This window comes from Linepithema humile, chromosome 3 (assembly GCF_040581485.1).
Source record: "Linepithema humile isolate Giens D197 chromosome 3, Lhum_UNIL_v1.0, whole genome shotgun sequence".
NCBI classification, from domain to species: domain Eukaryota; kingdom Metazoa; phylum Arthropoda; class Insecta; order Hymenoptera; family Formicidae; genus Linepithema; species Linepithema humile.
In genome coordinates, this window is record NC_090130.1 from 19,912,935 (window position 1) to 19,936,383 (window position 23,449).

General features: G+C 29.3%; 2 protein-coding genes, 2 long non-coding RNA genes and 1 pseudogene across 9 annotated transcripts; 3 read left to right on the top strand and 2 right to left on the bottom strand.

The window, feature by feature from the left end:
* Positions 1–457: 457 nt before the first annotated feature.
* LOC136998910 (uncharacterized) lies at positions 458–4,966 on the bottom strand. 5 transcript variants are annotated; one of them, XR_010889426.1, is made up of 6 exons: positions 4,791–4,966; positions 4,456–4,579; positions 4,071–4,349; positions 3,439–3,515; positions 3,009–3,194; positions 458–2,593 (listed from the first exon to the last, which is right to left on the bottom strand). XR_010889426.1 is itself a non-coding variant. In XM_067352290.1 (5 exons), the coding sequence occupies exons 1-5, from the start codon at positions 4,811–4,813 to the stop codon at positions 3,062–3,064; spliced, it is 636 nt and encodes a 211-aa protein (XP_067208391.1). In that variant the 5' UTR covers positions 4,814–4,966; the 3' UTR covers positions 458–3,061. The 5 variants fall into 5 exon arrangements, 4 of the variants coding, with proteins under 4 accessions (XP_067208391.1, XP_067208389.1, XP_067208388.1 ...); XM_067352290.1 differs by having other exon boundaries at positions 458–3,194; XM_067352288.1 differs by having other exon boundaries at positions 458–3,194; positions 4,456–4,544; positions 4,791–4,931.
* Positions 4,967–5,088: 122 nt separating this feature from the next.
* LOC136998914 (uncharacterized) lies at positions 5,089–6,513 on the top strand. Its single transcript, XR_010889428.1, has 3 exons — positions 5,089–5,327; positions 5,841–6,039; positions 6,402–6,513. It is a non-coding gene; the product is annotated as an uncharacterized lncRNA (long non-coding RNA).
* An 83-nt stretch (positions 6,514–6,596) lies between these two features.
* LOC136999107 (uncharacterized) lies at positions 6,597–10,668 on the top strand. Of its 2 annotated transcripts, XR_010889522.1 has the most exons (5): positions 6,597–6,942; positions 7,023–7,391; positions 8,159–8,384; positions 8,637–8,753; positions 9,195–10,668. XR_010889522.1 is itself a non-coding variant. In XM_067352658.1 (4 exons), the coding sequence occupies exons 1-4, from the start codon at positions 7,356–7,358 to the stop codon at positions 9,305–9,307; spliced, it is 492 nt and encodes a 163-aa protein (XP_067208759.1). In that variant the 5' UTR covers positions 6,964–7,355; the 3' UTR covers positions 9,308–10,668. The 2 variants fall into 2 exon arrangements, 1 of the variants encoding a protein (XP_067208759.1); XM_067352658.1 differs by lacking the exon at positions 6,597–6,942 and having other exon boundaries at positions 6,964–7,391.
* Positions 10,669–11,933: 1,265 nt separating this feature from the next.
* Positions 11,934–13,554, top strand: LOC136999106 (putative nuclease HARBI1; annotated as a pseudogene).
* Positions 13,555–13,839: 285 nt separating this feature from the next.
* LOC136999108 (uncharacterized) lies at positions 13,840–20,502 on the bottom strand. Its single transcript, XR_010889523.1, has 2 exons — positions 15,353–20,502; positions 13,840–15,157 (listed from the first exon to the last, which is right to left on the bottom strand). It is a non-coding gene; the product is annotated as an uncharacterized lncRNA (long non-coding RNA).
* Positions 20,503–23,449: the final 2,947 nt, after the last annotated feature.

Sequence of the window (23,449 nt, forward strand, 5' to 3'; positions counted from 1 at the left end):
TGCTGGAATCGTGACGTCAGAAGCAAGAAATGACATGTCAAGTTTATTGCATGCCACTTGTAAATAAAGACAATTTGAATAAAAATAATAATAAGATCGCTTTAAAACAATTGTAAAAATGGGCGAAAACTATTTTTTCCCCCCAGACTTTACTTTATGTGCTTTTTACGACTATTTACTGATGATAAGCGGAAGAAGAAAAGTTTTTGTCTATTTTTACAAGTGTTTTACCCTACTGAAAAAAATCACGTGATAAAATCAAGTGATAAAATTACATAACAAAATCACGTAATTAATGACTAAGTAAATCACGTAATGAAATGTTCCAAATCAGTACATGATTTTTGAAAATTACATGGTTTGAAAAATCACGTAATGTTAGAAAATCATGTGATTTTATAGCAATCATATTTTAAAGAGCTGAATGATAGAAATAGAAAAACGAAAAAATATACAATTTTGATTTAGATATGTTTATTAATTTTGCATGTAGTAATGGAATTACATTATGTAGTCTCGATAAATGTAGCAATAAAATTACATTGTGATATCTTAATTATATGAAAACATTTTTTTTTAATAAAACATTTTGCATATAAAAACTAAAAACATACAAAAAATTCAGGCGTTTAAGCCAGAATTGCGTGTATTCTCTATTGAAAATACCCGTTAAATTGTTTAATTGCATAATTAATAACGTTATTTTCAAGAGTTTTCATCAGTTTTCATCAGTTAAATCGCATAACGAAATCATGTAATTTTATCACGAAGAATTTAGAAACATTTTATTAAATAACAAAAAGGCCTCCAAACATGTAATCTGTTACTTAAATTATCGCCATTTGTTTATAACATCATAATTCTCATTTATACGTAAAAAACGATTAATAAAAATACAGATTCGGCACTGGACATATATACATTATGTTATCTATATTCATAAAAACGCAAACTCTTTCAATGCTGTTAGTGTCTTTTATTATTAAATTATCAGAAATATTTACAACTTTTTTCAATGGTAAAGAATTGTTATTAAAAATATCTTCTTTAATCACTAAATGACAGATAGTGTACTCTTTCCTTGTTGGAATATCGATAATAAATTCTATAATGCGAATAAAATCTCCTTCTGTTGTTACAGCATACGAATTATCTGATCGAATCATATTTCTTCTTGATGATGTGTACAAACATCGTTCTTTTACCATTTTACGATATGTTCGACTTTCATCTGATAATTCAAGTTCTTCTTTCCACATTAAACTAGTTTTATAATGTGGTCCAAAGTATCTTGCATGCGATAATTTACATGTTTGTTTTGCGTTTTTTTTGTCCAGATAAGAAATAAAACTACTTACATTTGAAAACGCTTTCAAAGCAATATGTTTCTTTAAAATCAATTCACTTTGACTCATTGCTATCGATCTGCAAATTTGATGTACAACGCCCTTAGCACCATGCACTTTTCGAACTATTTGACCATTTCCATTTTCAAAACAATAGCCAGAATGAGCCCAAAGTGGGCCCCAATCTGCTACACTTTGTGCCAAATGCAATAGTTGATGGATGTTGTACGTCATAGCAGCTTTGAAATAATAGTGTTCGGTGTAATCAACAAATTTTGTTAATAAAGTATGAGCATGATTGACTTCGTTACGTGTAATACTTTTCTTTAATAAAATATGGAATGCTTCTACTAGAAGTGACCAATGCTTTATCCATATTTCTAAATGTGGAAAACATAGTAAAATCGGTAAACTATAGTAAAGAATCCAATTCTCCCACTCTCTTGCTTTCCAATATTTTCTATCTCGTATGGAACGAGATAAACGAACAATTTGATTGGGAGCTTTTATTGTTAATAACAAGTTGTCAATTTTATTAATATCATTATTGGATAAAGAATATGGCAAGTTGTTTGATTCGATCCAATACCCTACAAATTGTTCCGCTATTCCCAAACAAAGACAATGCATACTATCTGGTACAAAACCAGATATAATGTTAAAACCTTGCAAATTAATTAAACATGAAGGATTTTTTACACCATAAACGGGTTTTCGGGATGTAAGACTCAGTCGCATGTGCTCGATTGTTTCATTTTCAGTTCTTTTAGGCGGTACTTCATTCATTAAAGTATATTTTACACTTCCACCTCTCTTGTAAACAACATAATATCCTGGATGTAAGCACCAACTGCATCCGAAATAGCCATTATACTGAACTATACCCTGCATCGGTGCACGAGCAACAGAGTCTACGCAGCAACATAAGGTGAATACTTTAATAATACGTACTTCATTTGCAATAGTACATCGTACACCATTATTTGACAATTTGTTCATGTGAACAACGTACGGTTTTAAAAAAATATTCATATTTGGTTTATCTTTACCAAACCATATGCCGCACACTATAGGTCTAGAAGTTCTTACATCCAAAGGCAATTCATTTATAATCATTTGAATCGGCCAAATAGAAAATCTAGAACTTTCGAAAATTGGGGATCCATCACTGTTCATTGTAGTTGTAGCAAAATTAAGTTTATCATGTATTGACAATGAGTCAACAAATTCTTTGTATAATATTCCATCTGTAATGTCATCGAATTTTTCATTATTTCGCACTTTTTCGCGCACTACATAATCATAATATTTTTGATTATCTTGAATTAAATTTGCAATTTCGTTATTTACATTAATAATAGCAAAAAAGTCATTATATGTTGTATCTTTCAATGCAATTACAGTATCGCATGTTTGACATTCAACGCGATGATCTTTGCGATCAAACATTGCTACATATTTTTTGCAATTTGGACAAACTGCATGATATTCTATGACTGTTTCTGGATTGAACATTTGATCAACAAGATAGCGCGTACTAGGTAATAAAGAAAAATTAAAAAAACAATTTAACATTTTAAAAAGATCAGCTAATGCACTTTGTGATAAACAATACGTAAGCCCATACTTCAAAACTGCAAGTAAAATTTCAGCTTTACTTACAACTACTTGAGCATTAATAGTCTCATTATTATCTTCATTTTGCATCATTTCTGTTAATCTACTAAAACCAATATTTTCACTATTGATATCTTCAGAGTTGACTTCTTCGTGAATATCTTCGTTATCGCTATCATCTTCATCGCTACATTGAAATAATTCTTCATGTGCATCGTAATACCATGAATCCTGTGGATATAAATGATGTTCATTATAGAGTTTTAAAAAATGATTTATAAAAATACTTGTAATTTTTTAAATTTTTGAGAGAGAAAATACAGAATTAGAATAATATCTTATACATATTAATAAATTAACTTTACTTTTCTTAAAGATCAGACGGATATAAAAAAATAAAAAAGAAATTGATGTGTTATTGATGTAAATTACATACATATTGTGAATTATATGAAATTAAAAAATATAATCTTACACGAAAATTTTCATTCTCAGAATCTGATAAGCCATACAGTTCGTGTCATTTATTGAAATCTGAGATACATCTACCATCTGCAAAAAATAAATTTTATATTTTTAAAAATGTACTAAATTAATCCTTAACACTTAGAGGTACAAAGTTTTTAATGCATAGTCTTGTATCAATGAATAAAAAACTTATAATTAAAAAAAACCTATAAAATATTATATTTAGAATAATAAGAATTTTGTTTAATGTCTTTTATACACAAAAGTGAAGCTAATTAAATTGAATAAAACTTTTCTGAAAAATCTTTTTTATGCATATCAAGTATTTATAAAGATTCAAAATAAAAAAGTATAGAAATACAATGTGTGAAATACAAATTGTAGAAATACAATTAAATATTGATGTCTGCCTCTGCATACTACTTAAAAAATGCAAATATCTGTTAATAAATGAATGCTAAGTGCGTTTTTTATAAGAATTTATAATTTTGTAGGCTGAGTTCCACTTGGTGATCGCAACGCTCGTGAACATTATCTATCTTTCTTTAACTTTCGATGAAAAACAAAGATAAAATGATTCCACAAGCGTTGCGATCGCCAAGTGGAACGTACCTTTAGTATAAAGTATTGTACACTAACTTGCTCTAATGCTGACAATGATTGTTGATCGTTATTTTGCTCAATAAATGGATCTTCATGTGTTGATAAAGATTCATGATAATTATGTTGTACGAGTTCCATGTGCTGGTCTTGTACTAAATGCAATGATAAGTCAGAACTAATTGTAAGTTGCTCATTGTTTCTAATATTTGCTAACAATGCTTCATTGGAGAATGATAGGCAAATACTATTATGTTGACTTGTGTTATCAGAATCTGTATTGTCGCTATCACTGGATGATTGACGATTACAGTATTCCTAAATGAAAGCAATAAAATAATATAATTATGATGCAAAATGTTTTTATATTCTACACTACAAGAATAGCCATTTAAATATTTTTAGAAATCTGTATAATACTTACTCGCCATTGAGCATCTTCGACACTGTTATCACTGCTTTCATCACTTGATTCACATTCTATATTTCTCCTGTATTGACTCGTTCTTGGCACTTTTAGAAATTTTTTTTCGAGGTAATTATGATACCTCCGCATTATATGTTATTAATATTTATATAATTATAATAAGAAGAGAAGAAGAACAAACAAAAGACACATGAACGGTCATGAACGAGAATGACGACTTTTTGTCGTTAAAACGGGAAACACAATGCAAGAGAATAGCGATAGCGACAGAAATAGCACAGACTATAAGGCGATAGACACAGAATTCTCGACGAAAATTTCATCGCTATTACCTGTTCCGTATTTCTATTCGCATTGCATCGATATATGCATTCACAAATGTGGATTTTTTTGTTCTTATTGTTATGTTTATAGATTAATTTTATTGCTATCGCTATTCTCTTGCATTTTGTAAAACCCGTATCAGACGACGTATTAAAGATTGAGATTAAAGATTGAAGATTGAAATTTTTGACGTATCAGAATAAAGAACTTTTAGTTTCTTTTGTTTCAATTGGTCAAATTTCAATCTTTAATCTTCAATCTTCAATACGTTGTCTGATACGCGCTTAAGGGTCTTAAAGGTTATAACGCGCAAATTCCGTGTAACAATGAACATAGACATAACTGATGTAGAGTCTGTGATCGAGTCCTGAGAATCAACCATTGACGGCATTTCAGCAATTCGCAACACGTTTGTTTCTGAGATCACTGTTTCCTACCGAAAAATTCTCGTTCAACAGTAACGAGTCTTATCAGAGACAGTGAACGATAAATAATGAACAAAATCAATCGTGTTTTTTTTATTGGATTGCAGAAGCACACATGAGGTAAGTAATAAACATTTTTTATAAAATTTTTGTTCTCAGTCTACTTGAATAGTGAGAAGAGTGATTCATTTGATTTAGCAAAATGTGTTGCTAAAAAAATAATTATAGAGCAAATTAAAATATAAATTCTTTTTTTTGTATTTTTTTTAGATTACATAACCATTAAAATGATGTTCTCAAAATAGTTCAGACAGCACCCATATCCAAAATACACTCAAAGAAAATATCCAGAAGATATCCTATCATCCCAAAAACATTTTCTAGACGTTTTTTCGGTATGCTGTGCGATTTCATGAGAGATGTTATCATTTATCTCTATTCAAAATAGTTTATGATTATTTTTTATATACATTGTAAGAAACATTTAATTTTGTTTTTATTTATGATTTAAAAATGAATTCAATATTAATCATAATATAAATATGTAATACTATATCATTTGAATCATTTTCTTATGATAGTTAAAAATGTTTTTCAAGTTTTGAAAATGTAATTAAAAAATATTTTTTATAGGGTATTATGGATTCACAAATTAAATTTGCTAGTGTACGTTATTTCAATGATGAGAGCAAAAAAATCCACATTATTTCTATTGACAAAATAAAAGATTTTACAGTTCTGGATAAGTATGAAGATCCATATTTTGTAAAAAGACTGAATACTATAACCAATGAAGAAAGTTTGATCGCAGCTCAAATTATGGAAGTAGGAAGTATGTACAAAATTTATTCTTATAATAACTTTTAATTTTAAGTGAAAAGTTAATACTTTTCTTTTTTTCTTCAAATCTTTTGCGGTATTCTTTGTTTTCTTTTAAAACTTTTTTCTACAAACTGATTTTTTTCATTTTTTTTAAATTTTGTTTGTTATACTCCATTCTAGCTTGGTATTATGTATGTGTTATGTAAAAAGATTCTGTAATTTATTTTTTTGTAGCTTTGATATTACTTTCTCTTATAACAATAATTGTATTATTCATTCTAATCTTTTACTGAATACATCTAATAAGTATTTCTTCTTTTCAGCAAATAATGTGATTTTATTACGTTTTTACTAATGTGTAATTCTTTGCAGCTAATGAAGAGGACTTGAAACATAACAAACAACGTTATGTCTTTAAAAAAATGCGCTACAGTGATGCCGTACAAAAAATATTAGATAAAAAAGAAATATTAGAAAAAGAAAATCCAAGCCTATTAGATATTTCAATCACGTATTGTTATAAATTTTTACAAACATTTAATTGTTTATTTTAATTATAACTAGCTAGTATACTATTATTTTTATTTTATTTATATAATGTACATATTTTATGATGTTCAAAATTCTTAAAAATTATGAATTTTTAAGGAGTTTGATAATGAAAGAACATCGAAAGAAGGTGATGAAAATATAATCAAAGAGAAGTTGAAAGCTTCAAATCGTGACGATATAATATTTGAAAGGAACCGTGAAAAACTTTTTGATATTCCAATTGCTCTAGAAAAGAAAATTCAGTCTTTACAAGATGAAAACAAAAAATTACAATTAGAAAACAATAATTTGAAAAATGATATATTTTTTTTGAAAGAGAAACTTCATTCATTGAAAACAAAAAAACAATTATTTCCTGAAGGTAAAAAACATTAATTTTGAAAAAAAATTGTTTTTTTATTTATATAATTTTTATCAATGTTTGGCAATGTAATTATACAGAAATAAAGCGTCCGGCATCACCCAGCATAACCAGTACTCCAAAGAAGATGAGAAGTGAAACAGTTAATGTTCCCTTACAAGATGCTGTTTTCAGTGAACCTAGTACTTCTCAACTAAGGAGTGAGCAATCTTTATTGCAAGATGACTTTTGTATTAAAGTTTTAGCAAAAAACAATAAAACAACTCAAAAAGCAAAGAGTAATAAAAAAAAAACAAAGAAAGAAAGCAAAAAAAATAAAAAATCAAAGAAAGATAAAAGAAAAAAATAAGAATAAAGGAAGTGACCTGGATTACGATTCTGATCAATATATTGGATTAACAGATAAAGAGAATATGACTACTTGGAACGACGAAGTAAGCGGAACAACTGTAAGTTTAGATGTAAAAAATGTTGTTTAAATTAAATTAAATTTAAGAGCTCCACAGGATGCGGAAACATTTGCCGCGCAGCAAAAAGCATCGTAATAGCCAATCAATTTACAACTCTTCCATAAGAGTGATCTTGATTCCAGCGTCGTTTTTTGTCGCACGGCAAGTGGTTCCGCGTCCTGTGAGCAGGAACTCTAAAGGCCGTATTAGATTACGCATTGAAAATTTAGATTAAAGATTGAAGATTGGGAATTTGATCAATCGGGAAGAAGCAAACAAATATTGCTTCTTCTTGATTAGTCCCAATCTTCAATCTTTAATCTTAATCTTCAATCCGCAATCTGATACGGGCTAAAGGCATTTTTAATGTATTCGCGAGAATGTAGCGATGTGTGCTTTTCGCACTTATAAACTCAATATTTTTATCTTGTCACGCACATCCTCGTAACGTATTTTTTGTTTTACTACGTAACTAGTTTTTGTTTTACGTTTTTGTACGTCGTTTTGATAAAAACAATAATTCTTTTGGAACTTATTTTTTTATTTTGGGAACTTAAAATTTAAGAAATATATAATGTGTGTTATTAATTAATAATATTATTAAAGAAGATTAATTAAAATTTAAGTATTTAAGAAACATACAACTTAAATATAAGTTGAAAATTATTAAAATTATTTTAAATCTGTATTTATAAGTTAATTCAATAACGATAATTATTAGAATAATTTCTAAAACAATAACAAAAATTTTAATTCCTTTTTTTTAGATTAAAATGATGCACTTGAGGTACGGTATCTCAATACCGTATATAACATGGAAAGAAATAAAGAAGTTGAAAAGACCTTCTTTATTTGTTAGACAATTGAGCCGAGCACTTTGGGGAGTGCACAAATTGATGAATAGAGCTGTGTTGTTGGAAAGAAGTAAAAATAGATTGCCCAACCGATCCCCAAGAAAGCCACTAACACCGGTAAAAAAAGCTGTTTTAAAAAGTATGTATAACAGAAAAAATAATCACTTTGTAAAGAATTAGTTATTATTGGATTATTTTATTAATATCACTATTAAAGCTAAATCATTATAATACAGGTCAAAAAAACGTCTAATAGACATCTAATAGACATTTATTTGGCTTAATAGTGCTATTAATAACATTATCCAATAATAAAGTTAGGATTTCACACACTCGCATTTTTAATGTACTCCGTCAAAATGAGCGTAATATAAAAACTTATTTCATCTAGAATGCTATTCAGCTTTTATCGAAATGCACCACAAGAAAGAAAAAAAACAACTGATAAATAAATGGAGACGTTACTTGAGCATCTACATAAATTTTCTTATTGAAACAGAAATAAAAGGTAAATATTATTTTAACAACGTCAAGACAAATAATTTTTATCTGTTAAAAGGTAATCTTTTTTTGTTTTTCTTTAATGAAAAATTTGTAAAGGCAATTAATATAATGAAATTAACCCTTAAAGCATAGTAGTTTTTTCTAATAATAAGTAATAGATTTTTTTCTTTACTTTGTTCACTTAAAAAAAGTAATAAAATTGTGTTTACATGTAAAATATAGGACATTGAATTAAATAAAAAATTTTTTATATTTTAAACATTTTTTAGCATAGATGATTATAACAAATAAATAAACATTCTAGATTTTAGAGGAGAATCTTAGATCAAAACACCTTTCAGCAAATAAACACCAAACAATCAGAAAACAATATACTTCAAAAGTACTTAGTATTTAAAAAATAAAAAAATGTCTTAATAATAACAATGTTAAAAATGTTTTGCAGAAGAAAAACAAAGAAAAAGTATTTGCACATCATCCAACTCATCAGCGTCATCAAGTTCTTCACACAATAGCAATGATTCAAGTTCCAATGAATCATCATCAGATGATGACTAAAATAAGCTTATAATGATATATTAATCACGTTTTTATTTATAACATGTTATAAACAAATGGCGATAATTTAAGTGATACATTACATGTTATTTTTGAGACTTTCGTTATATAATAAAATGTTTCTAAACTCTTTGTGATGAAATTACATGATTTCGTTATGCGATTTAACTGGTCAAAAAAATCGAAAATAACATGTAATTAATTATGTGATTCAACATACAATTTAACGAAAATTGTTTACCAAAGAATGTACGCAATTCTGGCTTAAACGCTAGTCTGAATTTTTTATATATGTTTTTTTGGTTTCACAATTGTTTTTAATATTTTTATGTGCAAAATGTTTTATTATAAAAGAAATGTTTTTATATAATTAAGATTTTGAACTAGTCAATAAGTAATTCATACTTTCATAATGTAATTTTATTACTACATTTATCGAGACTACATAATGCGTTTTCAAATGTAAGTAGTTTTATTTCTTATCTGGACAAAAAAAACGCAAAACAAACATGTAAATTATCGCATGCAAGATACTTTGGACCACATTATAAAACTAGTTTAATGTGGAAAGAAGAACTTGAATTATCAGATGAAAGTCGAACATATCAAAATGGTAAAAGAACGATGTTTGTACACATCATCAAGAAGAAATATGATTCGATCAGATAATTCGTATGCTGTAACAACAAAAGGAGATTTTATTCGCATTATAGAATTTATTATCGATATTCCAACAAGGAAAGAGTACACTATCTGTCATTTAGTGATTAAAGAAGATATTTTTAATAACAATTCTTTACCATTGAAAAAAGTTGTAAATATTTCTGATAATTTAATAATAAAAGACACTAACAGCATTGAAAGAGTTTGCGTTTTTATGAATATAGATAACATGATGTATATATGTCCAGTGCCGAATCTGTATTTTTATTAATCGTTTTTTACGTATAAATGAGAATTATGATGTTATAAACAAATGGCGATAATTTAAGTAACAGATTACATGTTTGGAGGCCTTTTTGTTATTTAATAAAATGTTTCTAAATTCTTCGTGATAAAATTACATGATTTCGTTATGCGATTTAACTGATGAAAACTGATGAAAACTCTTGAAAATAACGTTATTAATTATGCAATTAAACAATTTAACGGGTATTTTCAATAGAGAATACACGCAATTCTGGCTTAAACGCCTGAATTTTTTGTATGTTTTTAGTTTTTATATGCAAAATGTTTTATTAAAAAAAAATGTTTTCATATAATTAAGATATCACAATGTAATTTTATTGCTACATTTATCGAGACTACATAATGTAATTCCATTACTACATGCAAAATTAATAAACATATCTAAATCAAAATTGTATATTTTTTCGTTTTTCTATTTCTATCATTCAGCTCTTTAAAATATGATTCCTATAAAATCACATGATTTTCTAACATTACGTGATTTTTCAAACCATGTAATTTTCAAAAATCATGTACTGATTTGGAACATTTCATTACGTGATTTACTTAGTCATTAATTACGTGATTTTGTTATGTAATTTTATCACTTGATTTTATCACGTGATTTTTTTCAGTAGGGTAAAGCTATCTCATTATTTTTTTTTATCCAAATTATCTTTATTTACAAATGGCATGCAACAAACTTTACGAGCCATTTCTTGCGTCTGACGTCACGATTCAAGCCGCGATGATGTGAATAAACATTATGGCTGCATTTGCATAGCGTGTTTTCGTGTTACAAGTATTATTTCTTGTACTTTTAATAAATATTAATAAATATTAAACACAGAATGACATCTTTTGTATAAAAGCAAGCTACTTTAATAATAGCTTTAAGACATTTTATTAAATATTAAAAAGTGTACTATATGGAATGTTTTCAACATCTCCAAATAATTTACTCAGCCGATTAATTCATTAGAATTGACTGAAATTTACCAAATTAGTCTTTAGAAGTTCAAAATAATTGTTCAATCAATTCGATTAGTTAACATTTGAATGATTAACTTAATTGGAAATCGATTCCATATTGATGTATAATGGCATAAATATCTACATAAAAATGATATTTAAATAAAAATAATTTTTTCCTATATTTATTAGTATATATGTTTATTAATATCATAAATAATATAATAGTATAATAATATAATAGTACTATTATAAATAATATCAGGAGACGCGGTAGTGTCTCCGGCCAAGTTCAAAAAACGACACTACTAAGTCAGGAAAAGAATCTCTGGCAAAGTTCAGAAAATGACACTACTAAGTCTCTTATCCTGCGCGCACAAAGTCGACTTTTCGGGGGTTTGTAGCAACTAAAATATAAAAAATTTTATAAAAACACATAGTATATCCTTAAAGGCGGCATCGCCACGACTAATTTGAGCCAAAAAAAATTTAAATTGGTCCAGCAGTTTCAGAGATACAAGCGGTCAAAAAGTGATGTTGGTAATGCAAAAATTAACCCTTAATCCCGACTCATGGGTCGTTTTCGACCCAAGCGAAATTTCAAAGTGCTGTAATTTTTGAAAACGGGTATGAAACGCGCCATATCCCGTACCTAAAAAAAGTTATACCCCCCGAAGACCCGCCTACGAAATAGCAGCGCGCCAGTCCCCCTCAGGTCGTCACAGTGAGCATAACAATCTCACCGCGGACGCAAACGACCCATGAGTCGGGATTACGTTGCCCAAATCAGCAGATAAATTTTTTTCTACTTTTCGTTTTTATGCGTTTAATATCATCAAAAAATCGTAAAAAAAAGTCTGCATACGTAAAAAAAAATTGAAAAAATTTTTTTATGTAGTTTTTTGAAAAAATGGCATCGAGAACGTCAGAAGAAGTTCTGAATATTCTGCGGCCTTGGGAAAATGTCCTGTATTTTGGATCTGACGACTCATATATACGATATATATATACGATATATATATATATATATATATATATAAACGCGTAATAATTTTTTTTGTAGAATGTTTCCAAGAACATTTGAATTTATATTAACATTAATTAGTAAGAAATTAATAAGAGAAAAACCTGGTTGCCCTACCATATCGCCTAAGAAGCAATTGTTAATTGCCATTTGGAAAATGTCAACTCCAGATTCATATAGGTATATACATATTGCATTATATTTATAAAAATATCAAGCTTATTAAAAAATAAATATTTTATTTATCTTATATAATTTTTTTCCTTTTTCAGATCTATTTGCGAAAAATTTAACGTAGGGAGGGCAACAGCGTTAAAATCTGTAAGAAGAGTTATAAATGCTTTAATAGAATAAGCACCAGTTTTTATCAGTTGGCCAAATGAAGAAAAAGCAATAGAAATACAAAATGGTTTTTTTGCTGCAAGTGGGTTTCCTAAAGTTATAGGAGCAATTGATGGTACCCATATCAATATTCCTGCACCACATAAAGATCCAGAAACTTACGTGAATCGAAAAGGACATCATTCGATTCACTTACAGGTAGGATAGTACTTTATTATATTAATTAATATAAGTATGTGGAAATTAAATATTTATCATAGATTTTTTTTTTACATTAAATGAGGTTATTAATCATGAAAACTCATAACAGTGTTTATATTTTTTATTTCAGGCAATATGTGATCATGAATGTCATTTTACTCATTGCTATGTTGGAAATCCGGGTTCTGTCCACGATCAACGAATTTTTAGATTATCCGAAGTCTCTAACTACCTTAATGATCCTAACAAGTTTCCCAATGATTCTCACTTAATAGGTGATGCAGCATACGCAATTCATGAGCATCTACTTGTTCCTTATCGAGACAATGGGCATTTATCTGTTAAACAAAAAAATTTCAATTTTTGTCATTCTTCTACTCGAATGGCAATTGAAAGAGCGTTTGGATTATTAAAAGGTAGATTTAGATCTCTTTTAACATTACTTGACATGGAACGACTCGATATTATTCCTAAAATGATTTTGACTTGTTGTATTTTACATAACATTTGTTTATTACGAAATGATAATTTTAATGATATTGATTTAAATAATATATCACATTGTGAATTATTAAATAATAATATGACGCGTGCAGAATTCTTACATGGTAATCAGCGTGGAATAATAAAGAGAAATTATATTTGTGAACAATTGGTAATACGAGATGTATGATTAATTTTAAGTACTATGTAAAAATATTATGTAAAACTTTTTTTATAGAAACAAAAATTGTATAAGAATAAATACTATTTAGCATAATTTTTTATATCAATTTGTTTGTATGTTAATAAATGAATACAAATTGCAAAAAAATGTAACTGGTTTTTATTGTTTTTATTGCATTGTTAAATAAATCATGAATTAGTTTTTATTGCACATATAATTTATTAAGATACTAAAGACTTTATAAATATAATACACAACTTTTCAGTCTTTCATTGATATATAATATAGATATTTTTTGTTAATACTAGTTTGTTAATACTATATGAAAGACTCTGAACACAATTACTATTCATCTAAAATATTAAAAAACAAAAAATATTTCTTTAAACTTATTAAACTAAAGTATTTTTATTCATATAATATAAAAGATTCTGAACACAACCAGTATTCTTAAATATTAAAAAACAAAAAATATTTCTTTAAACTTATTAAACTAAAGTATTTTTATTCATATAATATAAAAGATTCTGAACACAACCAGTATTCTTAAATATTAAAAAACAAAAAAATATTTTTTTAAACTTATTAAACTAAAGTATTTTCATTCATATAATATGAAAAATTCTGAACACAACCAGTATTCTTAAATATTAAAAAACAAAAAATATTTTTTTAAACTTATTAAACTAAAGTATTTTCATTCATATAATATGAAAAATTCTGAACACAACCAGTATTCTTAAATATTAAAAAACAAAAAATATTTCTTTAAACTTCTGAAACATAACTATAATAAAGTCTTTTCATTAAAACACATATGAAATACTCTAAATACAAACTACTATTCTAAAAATTATTTTTTTAAATTCGTTACAATTTGCTTCATAACTTCTATTGCTTCACTTCTTTGCTTCATTTTTTCTTGATGACGTCTTTCTCGATTTTTCTCAAAAGTTTCTTTTGATTCATAAATTTGTAACAAAATTTCTTTATTTGATAATTGGTTTTTACTTATTGTGTTATTCGAACGTTTTGGTGTGTTTTCACAATCATAATCTGATTCTGATCGACTGCGTTTACTTGATGTTACATGTAAACCAGTTGAACTTATTGTTGCTACTGGATTAATATAAGGTTTATTTCCCAATAAATCGTTCTCATAATATTAAAATATATCCAAGATCTAGTGTTGTTTCCAGATTTTGAATTGTGATCCTTTGTTACCTTATATGTTCTTTTTAATCCTTGAAATTTAGATAAACATTGCAGTCCATTAACATTGGGCTTGTTCGTTTTAGCTACACTGGGGCTGCTCTGGGTCTGCTCTACACAGGATAATACAGGACAGATAAATAGTTTGTCCTGTATTATCTTGTTTAGAGCAGACCCAGAGCTGCCCCAGTGCAGCTAAAACGAACAAGCCCATTGTGACCTTCATTGATAAGTTTTTTACTGATAGCTTCCCAAATTTTTTTTTGAGATATTTTGCCAGAAACAAAATCATTTTTTCGGATACAATACTCCTCGATAAGTAATAAGATAGCTTTGTGAGGCCATTTAAATGTTTTATTTGCATCAATTAATGAACAAGTTTCATTTTCTTTCTCTTCAATTGCATCTTTTTTTCCGTCTTCAGTAAGTGGTGATGATAATGCATTTTTGGCTTCGTTAAGCTTTTGCAACGCAAAATCTGCATCTAAAAATAAGAAAAAAATTTTATTTATATTAAATTTCTGGATATTATAAATAATTTTTAGATAAATAATAAAAAAAACAATAAATATGATTTTTAATAATTGTAATTAGATAAGAAATACTAATAACACTTCTAAGAAAAGTTATTAAGAAAGGTTAACTAAGAAAATTGTAATATATTAAATAAAATAATTACCTTCTTCAAAACGTTTTACTTCGTCAAGTGTTAATTTAATCTCATAATTTTCTCCAGTATCGTGATCTGTTATTGAATACGTTTCCATTTTTCACTCACAATCAGATTCTTTTCCTTATAACCTTCTTTTCTCTATTTATTTTTTACTCGTCTTAACTGGCAGTGCTTCAGGATACGTTCGTCTTGGCTAACAGTGCTAAAGCTTTCGTTGCCTTACCTCGTTTGAAAAAGCGAATTAAGCGAGGAATGATGACGTAAACGTACACAAACTATGACGTCATTATTATACTGACAGCGCTGTAAAGTGCCAAGGTGAACGGCAAAAGCGACGCTTGTGTCAATGCTGCCAGAAACGAGCGGCGGCATCACACTAATACAACCGAGAACCGATGACGTCACCCTATCCGTGTGAGCTCGACCCGGTCAACCAATGGAAGAGAACGCCGTCTCCCTTCCACCGAGCCGACGCAACAGACGATAAATGCTAAGAAGTAAGTGTTTCTAAGGCATGTGGCTGGAATATGAAAAATCCCGTGTTCGAGATTTGCTTCTCGCAACTTTCTTTTCTTTTTTCCGCATTTGTTTCTAACAGTGTAAATTATCAAATAATCTTTTTTTTGCTTAAAAAATAATAGTTTATATTTATTAATAATATTCGCATATGTTAAAACTAACAATTTTTGAAATAATTCAGATTTGCTATTGTCAATAGAAAAATGAAGTTATTTTGCAATATTGCAACAAAGTGTAAATTTAACATATACTATGTTCTTGCCATTCGCCTTATTCGTTTAGCCATGCTTGCTTTGGCATTTATGTCTATCGACTCGAAAGATTTTACATACCTGTAAAACTTTTAATTATTTCCCAACTTACAATTAGTCACTCGCGTCCTGATATTTTTTCTCCCGTTCAATAATTTTCTATTCGTACATTCGGAGAATCCAAATAGTGAGATCAATAATGTACTTAATTTTCGTACACTCTAGTATCTCAATCTGAGATCGGTGTACATTTTAACGTGTCAAATGTAGACGAATTATTTCTATATAAAAGATAATTAAAATTTTCACACCAACAATCTATGATATATGCTCCATATGTCATATTATATTTTATTCCATTTTTAATCATTTATTTTAAACTACTGCATATTAGCAAAAGTTACTGTACTATGGAGATGAGTGGAGGAGACGGTAACATATATTATAAATGCAGTCAGATTTATTGTACTCTTGTTAAAATATTGTAAAAATAATGTATTATTAGTAATTATAATAGTATTTATTAGTAATTATAATAGTATTATTAATAGTGGTCTTCCGCACCACCTTCGAGGTTCCACTAACGGCGCGTTAGGTTTTTTTAGTGGACCTTCGCCAGGAGCCCTATTATACCACATTTCATTAATCTTTCTATATATTTCTTTTATACATATGTGATGTCATTTGTAGACAAAATACTTTTTTTACACTTGTCATTTACAAGTGCGGTGTCATTTGCAGACAAGATACTCTTTTTACTCTTGTCATTTACAAGTGTGGTGTCATTTGCAGACAAGATACTCTTTTTACTCTTGTCATTTACAAGTGTAGTGTCATTTGCAGATATACCAAATTTTAAACAATTTCAACAAAATTTGGCAAAATTACGACGATTTATATCTTAAAATCTTATTGAATTTGGGAATAAAAATTTTTCAATTTTTTATTTTTATTATTAAAAATAAGCATCGAACAAAAAAACTGCAAATAGAAAAAAGTTTCGTCTCATCATTCTCTACAAGCCTATGTTTAAAAAAAATTAATTTTGCGACTTTCAAAATTTTCATGCTTCGAGACGTTTAGACGATATTTTTACACGATTTCGAGCGCAGTGCGATTTCGTTGATCCGCGTCCTCAATTGTGTTTATAAGTCGCGTACAAACAGAGATCAGACTAGTTCCTTCGGTTCCTTATCAGTTAATACACTTGACGGAAAAGTCGATTTGAAGAATATTGCGAAATATGGATCGTAAGTAGAAAATTAAATTATTATTAAAATCATCATAAGAGATATAAATTATTATTATTTATTAATTAAAAATAAAATTTTTAATTAAATAATATGAAAAACGGCATAAGAGTGATGACTAGATTGATTATGACTAGAATTATGTGTTAAGAATTAGGAATAATTAATACATTTCGTTATCTTATTTCAAATAAAATAATTCCAATTTGATTTTCCTAATATTTAATATTTATTCCTATTCCTAATATTTTCTCTATTCTACGTAGAGAATCTTTATTATAATATAACGTTACTCCAATAATCGCTAATCTCAATCTATTGTTTCTATGTTGCAAGTTTCTCAAGTAGCATAGCTTTTTAAAAAAATTTACATTAAATCTTGCTTAAAGATTAAAATTTTTAATTTTATGTATTTTGAATATTAAAATTGCTGATTCTTTTAATTTTATGTATATTGAGAATGGTCGAATAGTCAACTGTTTATATTCTTAAAGACAATTTTGTAAATATAAGAAAGGTTAACACATATTATTTAGCTGTAGCTCATAATTCTTCTACCGTTTTTCATGTTATTTATTTTGTTAGCAAAATGTTTAATCTTTAGTTTCTTTCTCCTCTCTTATACATATGTAACAGTTTTTATTTTTTTTAAACTCACACATAAATGTATTACTAATTTAATAAATATATATTAATTTTTGCAGAGGACATGACACAAAGAGTGGAAAGTATGACGCTGGAGGAGAAAGATGCTGCTGTACAACAGTTGATGCAACAAATGTTGCATCAACAAGAAAAATTGGTACAAATGCAGCAGCAGCTGCATTTGTTAATAAGTAGTGGTGCAACAACGCAGCAGCAGCAGCAGCAAAATACAAACACAGAAAATATCCAAGAGCAGCAGCAGCCGGAGGAACAAACAAGAGGTACATTATTTTTTTTTTTAATTTTTTGTAACTAAATGATTAATTTATATGCATGATTGTTTTATTTAATATAGTACTTATCTGTAAATGTGCTTATTTTTTAGAAAAAAGGAGAGGAGGCGGAAAGTCTCGCGCTCGCTGGTATCACCAGCGAGGTGGAAGAAGTGAATGGGGAGGCAGGGGTGGATGGGGAGGCAGAGGTGGATGGGGAGGCAGAGGTGGATGGAGCGGCAGAGGTGGATGGGGTGGCAGAGGTGGGTGGGGACCGAGAGGTGGCCAGGGCGGAAGAGGCCATATCATAATAAAAAAATATTATATAAATTAAAAAAATATTAGATAAATATAAAAATAATTTTATATATTAATTTCATATTAATATTAATTTTATTTTTTTAACAAACTTTTATTTTTTAATATTTTTTTTGTATTTTTTATTTATATTTTTATTATTTTTTAACTTATTTACTTATACAATATACTTATATTTTTATTTTTTAATATCTTTCTATTTTTTATTTATATTTTTATTTTTTAACTTATATTACTTATACAATATACTTATATTTTTTTTTATTTATATTTTTATTATTTTTGACGATATTTTTATTATTTTTTAATTTTTTATTTATATTTTTATTTTATATTTTTTTTATTGATTTATTATTATTATTAATAATATGTTTTTTAATCTAATTTATGTGATAACATTATAATAAACATATATTGACTAGTCATATTGTGATAATTTTATATTAAGATTTATTTTACATATATATAAAATAAAATTTCAAATAAAATCAATTATCTCGTGCTAACTCTCTATCCCGTCACATATTTATAGATAAATAAAATATTACTAACATGTCTGCAAATGACATCACATATGTATAAAAGAAATATATAGAAAGATTAATGAAATGTGGTATAATAGGGCTCCTGGCGAAGGTCCACTAAAAAAACCTAACGCGCCGTTAGTGGAACCTCGAAGGTGGTGCGGAAGACCACTATTAATAATACTATTATAATTACTAATAAATACTATTATAATTACTAATAATACATTATTTTTACAATATTTTAACAAGAGTACAATAAATCTGACTGCATTTATAATATATGTTACCGTCTCCTCCACTCATCTCCATAGTACAGTAACTTTTGCTAATATGCAGTAGTTTAAAATAAATGATTAAAAATGGAATAAAATATAATATGGCATATGGAGCATATATCATAGATTGTTGGTGTGAAAATTTTAATTATCTTTTATATAGAAATAATTCGTCTACATTTGACACGTTAAAATGTACACCGATCTCAGATTGAGATACTAGAGTGTACGAAAATTAAGTACATTATTGATCTCCCTATTTGGATTCTCCGAATGTACGAATAGAAAATTATTGAACGGGAGAAAAAATATCAGGACGCGAGTGACTAATTGTAAGTTGGGAAATAATTAAAAGTTTTACAGGTATGTAAAATCTTTCGAGTCGATAGACATAAATGCCAAAGCAAGCATGGCTAAACGAATAAGGCGAATGGCAAGAACATAGTATATGTTAAATTTACACTTTGTTGCAATATTGCAAAATAACTTCATTTTTCTATTGACAATAGCAAATCTGAATTATTTCAAAAATTGTTAGTTTTAACATATGCGAATATTATTAATAAATATAAACTATTATTTTTTAAGCAAAAAAAAGATTATTTGATAATTTACACTGTTAGAAACAAATGCGGAAAAAAGAAAAGAAAGTTGCGAGAAGCAAATCTCGAACACGGGATTTTTCATATTCCAGCCACATGCCTTAGAAACACTTACTTCTTAGCATTTATCGTCTGTTGCGTCGGCTCGGTGGAAGGGAGACGGCGTTCTCTTCCATTGGTCGACCGGGTCGAGCTCACACGGATAGGGTGACGTCATCGGTTCTCGGTTGTATTAGTGTGATGCCGCCGCCGTTTCTGGCAGCATTGGCTTGTGTACGCTTTCAGCACGAAAGCGAGCAAGACGAACGCACCCTGAGATTAACGCAGGCAGTGAAGTGTGAGTTTTGTGCTGTGATTCTTTTTTAAAAAACGGAAAAAGGCGCATAAGCGATAATATAAGGCGTCAGGAACTATTAAATTGACAGATAATTATTAAAATCTAAAATTATTATATTATATGCAGGTCATCTTTCTATATATATCATAAATAAGGTTATGTTTGAGAGATTATGTTGGCTAGTAGAACACCACTACTACAATTTTTATTTATATATTTTATATTAATTTTTGTGCTATATATATATTTATAGCACAATTTTATATATATATTGTTGCGTCCTCACCGTTTTAATTTTCGTCGCCCGATATCGCGTTTGACAGCTGATAGAACCGCGATCGATATATTGATTTGCGGAGTTAATAAAAAAGGATAGTTGCTAAGAAATAGTAAATGTTTAACAGTTACTAGGATATTGTAAATAAACAAGTTGTGGCTAAGAGAATGTAAACAAGGAGACAGATGTCAGATTTTCAGGAGCTGCAGAAAAGTGCGGACGTGTTTCTGCTAGTTCAGCGGTGTACCATTTAAACGAGCTTGTTCTGTGTTTTACCCTTCAGTGGTTGAGTGAAATAAAGTTCTGTTGTGTTCGTAAAAGTGTTCTTTAATTTTGTGCGTACCGTTTGTGACGGAAAGACTGTTCGTATGAGCAACATTTTGAGGGCTCGTCCGGGATCATAACGAACGATCGAACTGTGCAGTGATTTATTGTTTTTGGGAATGGCAACTACGCATACGCTAACGAGAATGCGCTCGCAAACCCCAGCGATGTCTGCCGAAACGGAAACGTTAAGAGCGATCTTGCAGGAGCTGGAGCAGCTTCGGGAGGAGCGCAGGCAGGAACGGAAGCGGTTGCAGGCGGAATTGGAGCGGCGAGATATGGCGATGCAGGGATTTGAAGAACAACTAACCCAGCTAAGTCGTGCACATAATAACTTTCAAAATAATGCTTGTCGCAAAAATTTAATACCGCAAGATGAATTGTGTGCGAATGCTATGAATTTGGGTTATAAATTAAAGCCTGATGTTTATGACGGTTCGGGATCTTTACGCGAATTCTTCGTACAATTCAATTTGATAGCTGGTGCAAATAATTGGTCGAATAGGGTCAAAACTTTCGCGTTAGCTTTTTGTTTGAGGGGAAAGGCGCGTTCGGTGTTAGAATGTGTGTCCGAAATAGAAAATTTAAATTTTGATGAATTAAAATCAAAATTGGAATTACGTTTTGGGGAGGGATGTCTCTCAGGCACATATTATACTCAATTTACGAATCGTCAGCAAAAATTTGGAGAAGATGTTTCGGATTTAGGTGCTGAGATAGAAAGACTTGCCAGATTGGCATATGCGGAATGTACAATTGAAGTCCGCGAAAAAATAGCATGTGCACAATTTATCAATGCTTTGAACGACAGATTTATAAAGAGAACCCTTCAATTGGAAGAGATAACATCGCTAAAATTAGCGATTGAAAGAGCAAAAGTCATAAAAGAAATTAATGAAAATAGTTTTTCTAATAGAGAAAATAAAGAATGTTGGCAGTGTGGTGAACAGGGGCACTACCGGTCAGAGTGTCCTAATGTGACCAATAAAGAGAAAAAAAAAATTAATTAATCTTGATAAAATTTTGTTAATTTTGAAAATTTTTAAATTAATTTTAAACAATTTGACAAATTTAGGAATTATAGAAAGTTTTATTACATCCGAAGCCCTAACTAATATTTTTCTTTTGTAATCAATTTACTTGTTTGAGTTTTATTTATTTAGTGTTCTGAAGATTTCATCTTTATGAACATGGAACTGTTTGGAAATGGAAAGCAGTTAAAGGAATGGAAATGGAAAGAAGTGAAGAACAATTGATTGAAGACTGTCTCGCCCACGGTTTTTGACCGTGGTTTTCCCATGGGACGAAGGATAAATGCCGAGACAGGGACTTGAGAAGTCTTTTTAAAGGCGAAGAGTCCACGGAAGCTACCCCCCCTCTTGTCTGAAAAACTTTATTGCAAGACGCTTGGGTGCAAGATTGATTGGGACCTAGGAACGAAGTTCGGTAACTTGCAGCAGAAGCTCAAGGTAGAGCAAGAAAATCGTTTGGGTGCCCTGGAATCAACGAAATAAGGACCGACGATTTAAGCTTGGTAACCTACTGCAGCAGCATAGGGTAGAGCGAAGAAGAATCTTGGTACCTTATAATCATCACAAGAGGACAACATTGGAACTCTGGAATAATTGTCGGGACGACAATTTTGAAGAAAGGGGGAAGTGTTGCGTCCTCGCCGTTTTGATTTTCGTCGCCCGATATCGCGTTTGACAGCTGATAGAACCGCGATCGATATATTGATTTGCGGAGTTAATAAAAGAGGATAGTTGCTAAGAAATAGTAAATGTTTAACAGTTACTAGGATATTGTAAATAAACAAGTTGTTGCTAAGAGAAAGTAAACAAGGAGACAGATGTCAGATTTTCGGGAGCTGCAGAAAAGTGCGGACGTGTTTTTGCTAGTTCAGCGGTGTACCATTTAAACGAGCTTGTTCTGTGTTTTACCCTTCAGTGATTGAGTAAAATAAAGTTCTGTTGTGTTCGTAAAAGTGTTCTTTAATTTTGTGCGTACCGTTTGTAAGATATTTTTACGGCCGACCGACAGACGGCGCCCAAAAGGCACCAGGCGATACATTAAATCGCAATACATCGATTCTTGAATAATCGAAGTAGCTAATCGATCCATGCGCGCGCTACCGGATCCGACGAAGGTTCGAGAATGTTCTGGAATCTTCAGGATCCGCAAGATTATCCGGAGAGAAATCCGGAGAGACACTCTGTTCGGAACCGGCATTAAGACCAGTCGCGTTTATCGTATTAGAGTCGTCGATTAAGCCGTGAATCTAGTTCTAGTCAGTCGAACGATAGTCGAGATATTTTGTATTAGGTGCTTGAAATAAAGACCAATTATGATACTGTTCTAAAGGAAGTGGTTTATTCATACAACCCGATAACATTAATAAATACAGTCGGTAGCCAATCGGAGCACGCGGTTTGAACAATTACGCTCAACGGACATTTTGAACAAGCGATCACGGTGCTCCGACCGTTACAAATAATTTCTTAAAGAA